At 39.1% G+C, this 13,022-nt stretch overlaps 1 protein-coding gene across 3 annotated transcripts in view; it reads left to right on the forward strand.

The window, feature by feature from the left end:
- The first annotated feature begins 630 nt into the window (after positions 1 to 630).
- The window catches only part of LOC116435260 (uncharacterized), a 48,581-nt gene continuing 36,189 nt past the window's right edge, over positions 631 to 13,022 (forward strand). For all 3 annotated transcript variants that reach the window (XR_012999635.1, XR_012999634.1, XM_031994707.2), the window contains exon 1: positions 631 to 5,166. Coding sequence is in view for 1 of the 3 variants with exons in the window: in XM_031994707.2 (XP_031850567.1) it covers positions 1,841 to 5,166 (3,326 nt within the window). In the remaining 2 variants the exon portion in view is untranslated. The remainder of the gene's footprint in view (positions 5,167 to 13,022) is intronic.

Below are 13,022 nucleotides of genomic sequence, written 5' to 3' on the forward strand. Positions count from 1 at the left end.
GAAATTAGAATTCGAAGCTTTATACAAAATAAAGTTTCCTTGATGTAATTTATAAAAATTTTAATGGGAGGAAACCTCTAAACACAAAATCCATAATGTAATACCGAAGTACAAAAATTATTTATAAAGCAAGAAGTCAACCACAACGTACGAATAATATATCATTTTCATATTAATAATATAGAACTTCCTATTTTCCGATTCTACACAATACACATTCACTTAATTATACATAGCTAAAATAAAACATGAATTAAACAATAGCACACAAACAAAACAAAGAATATACAATTTAACATCAAAGTATAAAAAGTCTCTCACTAATTGTAACAAATCCACTACAGTTCCTGCACAATGTGCCATTAAAATATTAACAAAACACGTCTCGTTATTTTCATCTCGTGTACAATGCGTAATTCCCTCATCGTGTGCGTTTACAAAGAAACACTTGCACCGTGGCAAATAAAACCGAAGAACCATGGAAAAGGAAGCAATTGTTTTTAACCAAGCAAAGGCAACCGTAGAGGAGCGGTTAGAACAGGGGCGCCACGGATAGTTTCGACCCTGGTTCGCGGTTCTGCGGAGCGGGGGCGGCGGCGACGAAGTGGAAGGCAACTAGGAGGCACCGACAGTAGCTCCCAGACAGTGACTCCGCGCGTAACGGACATGTAACCGGTGGATAGAACTCGCAGTGTTATGTCATCGATGACAATTCTTCGACATTCAGGATTCCGACGTAAATGATTAACACAGGGTCAAGGATACGTGCAGTGTTTTCTTAAACTGAAAGAAATTACCGATGGGAATCTAAGGAAAAATCCTGTCGTTCCCAAGAAACTTTGACAAGAATTCGACAACACCTAGTGATAAAACGGATCAAAGAATTCGTCGAGTGGAGGAACACTCGGGACACGCGTCAGGACCGTCGCAACCACCGGGCAAGTCGAAAGAGGGAGGGACAGAAGCAGAGGGACCACGGTGGAGAGAGAAGCGGATGGTTCGAGAGGAAGCTCGATGGGTCGAACACACTCAGTGCTGCCAGCCGTAAGCTCGACGGAGTCGACGCCGCAAGCTCGATGCAAATCGACGTTGCGGATGTCCCGATGAAAATCGACGTCCGTGTCCCGATCATTCGTTGCTCCCACCGACGAGCATCGTGTCACGGTTCGATAGCCGAATGAGCGTCGACAACCTCCGGTATTGACGAACCACCTTGACGACCAACGGAATTATCCTCGCCGGAACCACGAGCCTGACCAGTGTCGACGAACTCTCGGAACACGTGCGGTGTACTGTTGACGGCGAAAGATAAGGTGGTGAGAGGAGAGGAGAGAAGAAGCGGAAAGAATTCCGCGGTGAACGGCAACGACGGAAGCGTCGCGGAAGAGGATAGCTGCGGCGTGGTCTGTGTGTCCGGGGTGCCTGGCTCGCGGAAGTGCCGGGTCAACAATGTCAATGCCCTTAAGATCGATCGTCGCCTGCTCGAAACCGACTAGTTTGTTAATGGACGGTGAGAAATTGACTTCGGGGTGAATCGAAGCCGGCCGTGGTGAGTCCCGACACCCGTGAGAACCGCCCGTGATCCGCGGCTAATTACTTAGTCGATGAAGCCGTGCGCCACGAGGATATCGCCGAACGAACGTTCGGGGAGCGCGATCACGATCGAGGTGACTGTCCGTCGCGAGCCACGCGGATTTCTGCGCGAGGGATAGTCGGAAGTACCTGGTGGTAGTTAGTCAGTTCAAGGTATCGCGAACGATTGGCAGGCTGAGGATTGTTGGCGGAAGAAGTCGTCCCGGTGGACGAGTGGCAGAATAATAACAACTCGTTGGATGGAGTGATGAGCGGGGCCCCCGCACGGGGCACAGCGCCCCGTCGTCAAAGACGTCATCATCATCACCATCATCATCAGAAACATCAGAAGCAGCAGCAACCACGGGAAGAGGAGCCGGCTGATCAGTCGGAGGAGAAACGGCCGAAAGTGAATCCGATTTTCCTGTGGGCTTCGCAGCGGGAGCAGAGGATCGTCGAGGTGAGATGCGAGGACTACGACAAGAGGAACCGTATCAAGCTGACCAAGACGGCGCAGGGATGGCGTTCGATACCGAGGACGGCTTCCAACATGTACTCGACTGGCTTAGGGGTCACGTTCCAGAAAGCGAGCAACAACGCGAACCCTTCGAACACATCCGACACAAGCGACGAAAAAGAAGTCGGGAAACAGACGGGCCACGTGGCGACGGGTCTTCAAGCGAAAGAGTTGACGAATGGTCGGACGAATGGCTTGGTCGCGACGAACGCTGTTGGACGGAAGAGGAACTACGATGAGATCAACAGAAACGAGCATCGACGGGATTATGGGTTTCCGTTGGATAACTCGCGGAATAATGGGAGAGTGACGTGGGACGAGGAACGACGAAGAGTGCCATGCTCCGACGACGATGAGAAAGAGGATGAGGATGATGAAGAGGATGAGGACGAGGACGAGGACGAGGACGATGACGATGAAGAAGATGAGGAAGAGGAGGACGAGGAAGACGAGAACGAAGAGGAAGCGGAAGACGAGAATAGATTCGAGAAAGACCCGACGAGTGGCCACGGAAGAAGTAAGCTCGAAAGGCTGCAGAAGGACAAGTTGCTGCAGCCGCGAGTGGTGCTGGAGCAGCTACACTTTTCCCAGCTGCCCGAGGGCGTTCATCAGAATGTCCTTCAGAGCCAAGGGAACGACGAGAAGGGGCGAAACGAGGATGATGTTATCGCTGCTGAAAAGAAGGCAGTCTCCGCGGATTGTGATAAAAGGAGACACGTGAACAAGGCGGGTATTCAAGACATACTCAACATGATTGACGCTACAGCCTCGCCAGTTCTGGCCACCGATACGCCTAGTGCTGATTTGCCGGTCGATTCCACGAAAACGTACGAGGTTCTCAACGAGAATCTCCACGCGAAGTCCTTCGACGGAAAGATCAAGGACTCTAATTCGATATTACTGGAGTTGTCCAGCAAAATTAACGAACAGTCGCGGACGAACGGGATTTCCAGCTACCAGCACGACAACGCGGACAAAATCAACGAAAATCTCGTCGATGATAAAATAGAGATACACGAGGAGAAGATTTTAGGCAACTGCGAGAGCGAAGAGGAGAAGAATCGTCAACTGAAGGAGGATGTGATCATCGTTTCGATAAAGAATAATTCCGACTCGAAACTATGTAAAGTCGTGGAAGCGGACGGTGGTCTAGACAGTCGATCGAAGTGCAGAACGAACTCTCGCGCGAAGTATCAAAACATGATGTCGATGTACGACGACGCGCCGTCGGAAGTGGAAGAAGAGCGACCAGACGAGCCCGGCGAGCCGATTAAAATAGATTATAACGATAGCTCGAAGATTCTAAATGCGCTCAGGAATACTCCAGGTCTTTCGGTGTCCATAACCAAGACTCACACACCGGAGAGTTCGAAGGTGAACAATGCGGTGCAGTCGACGAGACCAACCTCGAAAGCGTCGTCGTCGAGCAGGTCACCGGATTCCCAGGCAGAATGCGCAGAGAGGATGTTGAAGAGCGCTGACTCCGCGATGGAGACACAGAGAATTGCCTCCTCGTCGAAGAATCTGCCCGGTCTGTCTATCATTATACCCAGCTACCGGTACAGGAATCCTCACGCGGTCGCGAGCCACTCGGCCTCGCCGAACATGAAGGCGCGAGTCGAGTCCCCGGAGAGCACCGTGAACTTCACCAAGACAGAAGCGTATCCGGACGAATCGAAGTTGGATGGTTTTCCCCACGAGGAGGACCATGACGAAAGAGACATGGAGGAGGACGAGGACGACTGCGATTCCCAGGTGCTGGAAGATCTGAGACGACAAAAGGCGGACTCGTTGGCCTACGAGTCCGACAGAGATTACTTTCACAGACAGGGCATGGGTAACTCAGAAGATCGGAGGACACCTCTAGAAAGCAGCAAGAATCAAGCCCACTGGATCAGCTCGACCAGGAACAGCGAGGCTCAAGCGAAATGCAAATATCAGGATGTAGAACACTTCGACGAGCAGGTGCTCGAGGAACTTCGGACCCGTGGCACGGTCGTGTCGCCGCAGCCGAGTGGAATTCCGTGTTCCCCAGCCTCCAGGAGGCCGTCGTCTGCGTACCTCGAAAGGCTGCTGCCGAGTCCTCCTTGTTCGGTGTCCTGTTCCGAGGATGCAAAGAACGACATCACTTTGAAGGGTATTCTGTCGTCGCCAAACCAGCTGGAGGCTAGGGATTTCGAGAAACAAAAGGAGATGTTGAACCGTTGTGATCAAGTACCTGCTGAGCACCACGTGGTTCGGCTGGAACAGTCAAAAGACGTTGAAAGGACTAACGTGCGCAAACGAGGCAGACATTTCCAAGATCGATCCTCTGACCGCCAGGAGATCAGGAGCTCCAGCAGACCGTTGTCCAGTGGTGACATTCACAGCACGTATTACGTGACCGATCGTGTCGCGACGAAGCGTCCGATGTCCGCCGAATGGTCGGTCAACAGACAGAAAAGCCAGTTCAGTCCGTATCAGAAATTCCCTGGGAAGCATCGGGTGCAAACGTTAGAGGAAGCTTGCGCTACGTCCAGCAGCACTGATAAGCTTCTGGATCCTGCTAGTCAACTCAGAGAATTAATTGAGACGTCCGGGCATTTGATACCGGAGCCTCTTCTAGTGCCCAGAGACTATTTGCCAGGCTTGGCGGCAGCGCCAGCCACCGAAATCCCGAAACTGTTGGCGACCAGGCCTGAGCTGAGACTGCCAGAGGCGTTGGACAGGCCGGATCTCGTGAGAGATCCGGATTTATTGGTGATATCCTTGGCTCATCTTCAACACGTCCTCGACCACGGCGAGGGACCAGTCTCCAGATCGCGATCGTCGCATCCGAGGATCAACAACGGCGCTAACAAAGGGACCGGTCACGCGAGCAACGGGACGAGGAACGCCTCGCAAACGAGGCCTAAGCTCAGTTGCAAGCCGATCGGCACGCTCATGCCGGCGCCGATCGATCTGTCCAGCAGCCGGCGGAGCAGTCCTTACCCGCCGCTGCTCAGGGTGCGGAGCGGATTACTCAAGCAGGAACCGGAAGTGAGCTCCACGGCTAATTCACCCGATGACTCGCAACTCTGGCATCCTCTCTTCGGCAGGTAATTCGTGATTTTCTTTTGACTTGCACGGCTACGCGAACGATCGCTTCGTTTCATTGCATGCATTCGTGGACAATGTAATGCGGTTGGTGCTTTTAGAGGAATTGATAAAACGTGTGAAAGAAAGTCTGTGCGGTAATATAACAAGTGTTATATTATTCTTTGAGCCAATTGTTTTGTACAACAATTCTTTTCCTGCTTATTCGAAGCAAATCGTATGGACAACTGAATCATTTGATGTGAACGTTCGTACGACCCCTACGACCTCGATTTTGCATTTTCAATGAAGAAAGTCAAATTAATTTTATGCAGGTTGCTATTCGAAATTATAATGCATGGCGTGACGTTCGGAAAGTTAGTCACTGTCTTTTGTCAGATTTTTTAAATATACTCTGACGTGACAGAATATTGTTATTGGGAATATTATTATTAAAACAGCCGGCGATAGTATCTGCATTGGATCCGATAGTATCCTAATTAAAATAGCCGCTCATCCAATATCTTTATTAATGGATGCGCATAAAAGCTATAATTAATAGTGCAATAAATTCATAGTATAGAAGATTAAATACTTATATCGATACGTTAAGTGTACGATAAATATTCAAAGATGATGATTTTTAAAGAAAACAGGAAGATTTCTTGTGCAAAATAATTGATTGACTTAATTACGTAATCTTAATTATATAATGTTATCCCATTATATTTCCTATTATATAATCTTGCCATCAAGGACTGTCTTTCACACAATATCCTATTATTCAATTTTCTTGAGAAAGAATTATATGCGTGTTTTATGAATAAAATAAGAGGGTAACAAAACGAAAGAAACCCAAATAGTAAGACAAAAAAGAGTTTTAATAAAGAACTAATTGCTTTAAGATTTTCTATACTAGCTCATTAAATTTCTGCGATCATGCGTATTATAAAAATTAGTCCCTAGATTTAGAAGTAGTGTTATCACGCTATAGCATGAATCTTTAGGCTTTTATTTGCGCTTATATCAATTTGGAAAGTGTCATTATCCATTTTCAAAAGTAGAACCAATTAATTCAAAACAGGACTTGATTCGTAGTTTTTATATTAAAAAATAATTCATTCACAATTATACGTTGAGAAAGTTCTATTTCATCAATAACTTGTGAAACCCTTAACCCACATAAATAAAAGCATAATATTTTCCATTTATTTCATTTCTACATAATTTATCACATTTTATAAAATTAAAAAATGAAAATAATGAAATTAGTTAGTACAAAATCAGATACTTAGTAACAATTTCTTGTCCGCATCAAAACAAAAGGAACTTTAAAGCGACCTTAATCTTGTAAAGCATCAAAACGTCTCGTTGATTGATTCCCTTAAGGACACCGGAACCCTCATAATTAATTATAAAAAGCCATTCTTCGACAATCCTACACGTACAGAAGCATGATTTTCATGTTAAGCAGATTACGCTCGCCTAAATCAGCCAACTCACGGCACGTTTAACATTTGCCAATAATCAATTCTAAATGAATTATGACGTCGGAAAGTAGTTCGCAATGTACTGTGAAGTAGCTCGTGCAACGTTTCCATGCTTAAATTCATAAAGCGTGGGATTAAGCCTCGCCAAAACGAAACATACATATACCTACATATCTACCTACATACGTAACTCGTTCAAACGATACGAAGTTTCGTGACATCTTGACGGCCGGCAATATTAATATAAAACGTGACTTCCACTCGCGAGCATGCAAAGCAACATTTCATACAGAGAAATTGCGGTGCAACATGTTACGAGTGCCGGGTGTCGTTTATTTTATTCAAGACGGAAACGAACGGCACACATCGGGAAACATTGACGCATGTTCCGCGAGTTAGCGAACACCGCTACCAGTTGTCGCGTTTTTTTATCTCGTCGAACGCTTTATCCTAGGGGTTCGTTGCTCGGTATTGTAGATTATAGGATTAAGGGGAAAAAATTCTAAAACCATTTCTTTTGTTGGTCGCAGTAGTATTTTCTATGAATTTTTAGATTCTACGATGTAACCGGAATAAAATCGATACGATTATAGTAGCTCTATAGTGGATTTATTGTATAGGTAGGTCTCCATTAGTGTGAATATTAAATCCAAAATATTGATCGTATTACTTAAATTCGCATTAATCGAGTATTTGGAATGTAAGAATTGATTCTAATGTAACAAATATACAACTAACATTTTTAAATATACATTTTCACGTGTATTTTCTTAATTTATAATAAAATAAACATGTTCATTATTTTATACAGTATTTTAATCGTGTGGATTGCACTTACTTTTGCTTCTACATATTTTTTTGCATGGGATGATAAAACGGCAGTACTTTGTCCAAATCTCTTTCAATTCCGTGCTTCGATCCATGTTTAGATGATGCGATTTTTTTACAAAAACCGTATCGATAGAAAAAGTTTCGTAGTCTTGGTCACATTACAATTTGAACTGGATGAAATATCGCATTACTTAAACTCGAATTAATCAAAATGTACCTGTATAGTACTACTATATTTCAGAAATTCGTAGCTTACTAATGTTATTACCAATAGTGATTTATTAATAGTACAATTCACTAATGGTGATTTACTAAGAATACAATTCAGTAATAATGATTTACTAATAGTACAATTCAGTGATTTACTGATAGCACAATTCACTAGTAGTAATTTAGTACTATTTTCGTGATTGTTACTTAATGTAATACCAGAAATCACTATTCGTTTAAACAACTTGTACAACGTACGAACAGTTTACTGACACTTTACTGACTCTTTTACCTTCAAATTTGGACTTCTTTCCTCCTAATTGTACTCCTTAGACCACTGTGCGCCGTGTATCTTTTTCACCAGTGTCTACCGTGACACACCGAGCCCATACGGAACTTTTTAACCGCGTTTAAGTATACGGCGGTGGTACACGGCTGAGCAATAATTTGAATGGGCCAAAAGCGTAGGAGTGTTCGCATTGTCTTATAGCATTCGCGAACGAACCGGAATGGAACGGAACGAAACGAAATGGAACGCTTTTCAGCTACATTCTTTCTCCCACGGGGACATTATTCGATAAAGATAATTATGCACGGTTATTTTATTTACCTTCTGGTATGCAAACGAAGAGAGGAAAATATCGCATGAAATATGTTGGAATGAAATACGTCTGGTTCTGTGCGACGACGACTGTAATTAATGCGAAAGGGGGGTGGGCTGGAAGAGAGGAACGAAAAGGGGAAAAAACGCCACCATGAAAAGCATATAAAATTGAGAGTCCATGGATTAACCTCTCTCTCTCTTTCGCTCTATCTTTGCGTCTCTCTTCCACTGCATCAGCAATCTGCATCTAGAAGCAGAATTAACTTGCAGACGCAACGTTGCCAGTTAAAAGGAAGATGTTAAAGCCGGACTAGGGCTACTCGGGACCATTGTTTCTTTGCTGAAAATCTTTTCGTTTGACGACAAAGTAATAATTGTTAGTTTGGGATTTTTCAATTAACTTGCACGTAATTACTAGGAAATTTGTATTCGACAACAAAGTGATAGTTGTTGATTTAGGATTTTTCAATTAAGCATATATAATTGTTAAGAAATTTTCGTTTGATGACAAAGTGATAATTGTTAGTTTAAAATTAAATAGGGTATACGAAATACAATGCTAACACAATAAATCCATTGTTTCAGTAAAAAGATTATAGTTATTATCTAAGTATCAGGTGAAAGAAAAAAATATTTGTTTCCGTGTGATGTTTGTTCGAAAATGAAAATATACTTCATCTCAAGAAATCGAAGTAGTCTTCACCGGATCCTACGTTATACCTTCTGTAAAGAAAATTTTGATGTTAAATAATGTATATGAAAGATAATTCTACAAACTGTAAGTAACGGTTTGAATTATATCAGTCTACGAACTCTGGCTACACATTATGCTCTAAAGACATTTTTAGTGTATTATATTTTATATTTAATATAATATATATTTTATATTTATGAAACAAAGTATTTCAATGTTGAATTGATGTTAATTAAACAAACATTTGAACTTCATTTAGATGTAAACTAAAATATAAATTTCAACGTTTGAGTGAACTATATGACATAAAAGTTTCGATTCTTAAAAAACTAATGAAATAATAGCTTTCATACTAAATTTAAACCAGTGAACTCAAACATTGAAGAATATTTCTTCTAAAACGAACAAGGTACAAACAGTTTTGAAAAAACAAGACACTGTCTTGATTTAATTTAAAATTAGAATATTTAAATACAAAGAGTTATTTTCGTTCTCTTTATTCATGTTTTCGGTGAGAAAGGTTGAAATTCATACGATGACAAGCAATTTAATCAGCATAAAATTATATGTTATAAATGAACTCTAGACGTAGGTAGAACATTCCACCTGAAGTAACCACTTGTCACTTTCAACATAAGAAACATACACCGTCCACATGACATAGTTGCAATCAATAATTAAATGTTAATGGCTCGTAATGTAGGTATTATTCAAAGGATGATGAAATATTATTCACAAGAAACTGTAGAGTTCTATATGCCATTGCATCTATTGCGGAAGATGGCAATTAATATTTACTAAGTTATCTCAAGACTAGCTTCTGAACACAGGTGTAAACAACAACACATGTACAAATACAAATTTAATTGAAGAAAGGGTAAAAACTGTATTTAGCATTTATAAATATATGGACTATTTTTTAAGAAATGAGTCTTCGAATTACAATCTCAGGAAAATGCAGATACACACGCGCATGCATGTATACTCGAACACATGTTTCTTTATTACTTGAACTAGGTCCAAGTTATGTAACAATGTTCAACAAAGATTAAAAAAATGATTTATGCACTACATAGGAGATATTTATGTATATACATATATATATATATTTTACTTACTCAAAATAACATTTACTTTTCGCTTATTTCAATTATTCACATTATACTTTAAAGATTACATGCAATTAATTCAATACGAAATAAATCCATGATTACAACGTAATGCTGATTCTAATTTTTAACGTAGAATTAATACCGTAGTATTTTTAACGCAGTACAATGCTGACTCTGATTTTCAACGTAGTACTTACGTTTAATAAAGCCTTAATGTATCGAATTATTGATATTCTACTTCAATATATACTTTGACTTTATAAGTGAGTCCCGTAATTTTCTCTGAACTTCATCCCATAATTGCTTGACGGAATTTAAGTTTACATTTTGTAGTGTATGTATTCCGTCCATATTAAGGTATACCGTCCACAGCACATTATACAGTTATTTTTATAGCATCATACAATTTACGTCTGTTTTAATTACAAGTGTATCACGTGCATCTTCATAATCCTATTTTTTACCTTCAGTTAAATTACTACATATAATTTTCAAATAGTTTAGTGTACTTATATACATCTGACAAGGTTTAATTGTGCAAGTATCAATTAGTTTTTATTGAAAATCATAGACGCAAATATAAGTAGGTATTCATCAAATAAAATCCTCCAAACCTTTTACGAATTGGTAAATAAAAATTTGTAAAAAGTATCAAGTGCTCACGTGTATTTCTAACACTGTTCTGCAAAATTATAATGCTAAAAATATAAATTAATAGTCTATTAAATTTGAACAGAGTTTAATTGTGAAATATATTATCAAATTTGAATGTAGAAGTATAAGATACATTATAGTTATTCTACACTGTCATAACTTACTATCTGTAGATAATAATAAAAATGCTGTAGAAGGAATTTTTCAAATATTCTCGTAATGTGTACATAATTATCTTATTCATGGAAATTGTCCAAAGCGAAACAGTTGCACAATCATGATGCTTATATTCTGGTAGAAATTATATAATGGATATGCAGGCTATTCCACGTTTAGCAACGTAACAGTGATACAGATGATTTTATCAAAGGAAATGAGAAATTATAAAAAGACATCGTAAATATTTAGTTCTTCGAAAATAATATTTTATAGGAAGAAGTTTTGTTCTACCCTTTCGATTTATTTTTAAAGCTAAATACTCTATCTAGTATAAATCTATTGATTTTCATATAAAATTGCTAAATTCACTTTAGATTGACTAACTAATGTTCAAAAGGTCTTCACTAGTGATTACTGAGTTTCATGCTTTTATATAATACTAAAGATGTTAAGATATTACTAAAGATGTTATGAAACTGCAAAAAAATATTAAAGTATGAGTTTAGATAAAAATTCTATTTCAGAATATTTTTAACTCGCTAAAATTACCAGTATAATGAACGAAATTCTATTAATTTTAATTATATATATCTACATACAAACACATGCAAGTCTAAGAGTGCGTGAATAGCCGCAATCTACTACCAATTGAAAATGTGTGCCAAACTAACATTAATCATATGTGAATTAGAAACGGAAGAACGCAAGTTATTAATGATCCAGTCAAAAATATACAACTGCACATGCTTCCACTGTACCATGTCGTAACACGTTGCAATTAAGCAATTCATTCCCGAGTTAACACTAAATTCACGGAACTTAGATACTAATTTGACGTACTTCAGATTCCATGATTATAGTTAGGAAATCCATAAATTTCATTTCTTAGTATTTACGTTAACTTTGATTGATCTAGCGACACAAATACATGCCTTAATGTTTAATAATATTTTACCTGAAATCCTTCATATTGATGTATTGATCACATAATTAATCCTAATAAACAAGTTTTACTCATAAAATAACAAACTTACGAATAATATTTGCATCCATTACAAAGTATACCAAGATACGATTCGACAAATGCGTCACTGATTCACATCAGTATATGAGTCGAATGCTCTAAATCGTTCACGCTTGATGCATTTGTCAAATCACTTTGAATGGTGTAACTTCTAAAGCATCCAGATTATCAATTCCACGCATCGTCTGTTACTAATTTATACACGAAAGTAGTACTGAACAAATTTATATTTCTAAAAATCTGTTAACTTTAACTTCAACAAGCTAATATATGTGGTTATTAACCTTTAGCAACAGTAGTAGTGTCTAATGGATATATTTTCAAATTGATTTATTTGTACGAATTCACTTTCTAAGTAAATAATAGTGCTTATAACTTGTATAATACACTAACAATAAAATATTTACTTTTCTTTTGATATAGTATTCAAGATTTTCAGTGAAATATTCACTGGATATTACTGATCATTAGACAGCAAACTGTATGAGTTTATGGTGAATATGAGTGCATACAATTTAAAGTGGAGTAATATTACCAAGAATTTATTCAGTTTATTATAATTTTGAGGAGAAGAAATTAATTTCCAGTATATGCTGGTTTATTTGAATTGCTCTGCGATCCTTTTATTTTGTCCAAAAATGTCGGTGTTTACTGATTATTCAAAATGCGAAAGCATATTAAATTGTTAAAGGTTAATACAACACGTTGCACTGAAACATAAAAATGTTAAGTTATTATATAAACAATGTCATTCTTTTAATATTAACTTTTAATATAAAAAATTAATATGTACTTACGTTCGTTTTTAATCATCAACGTATTAACCATCGTCGTGTTAGATCTTTCCCATTTTTCGATCAATCTCTTCGAAACGATGTTATAGAATACCTCACAAAGTAAGGTAGGAAACGAAATTACTTATAGGATGAATACAAAATTAGAATCCATAAATCTATCATTAAATCGATTAAAGTGATTTTAACTCCTTGCCTTATGATGTCGAATCAGGTTCACAACAAAGATTTCAAATAAACTGTAATAAATAAAAATGTCACTTAACTCTTTCAAGTTCAAATTAAATATTATTTTTCTCTTATCAAC

The sequence above is a fragment of the Nomia melanderi genome, chromosome 11, assembly GCF_051020985.1.
Source record: "Nomia melanderi isolate GNS246 chromosome 11, iyNomMela1, whole genome shotgun sequence".
NCBI lineage: Eukaryota > Metazoa > Arthropoda > Insecta > Hymenoptera > Halictidae > Nomia > Nomia melanderi.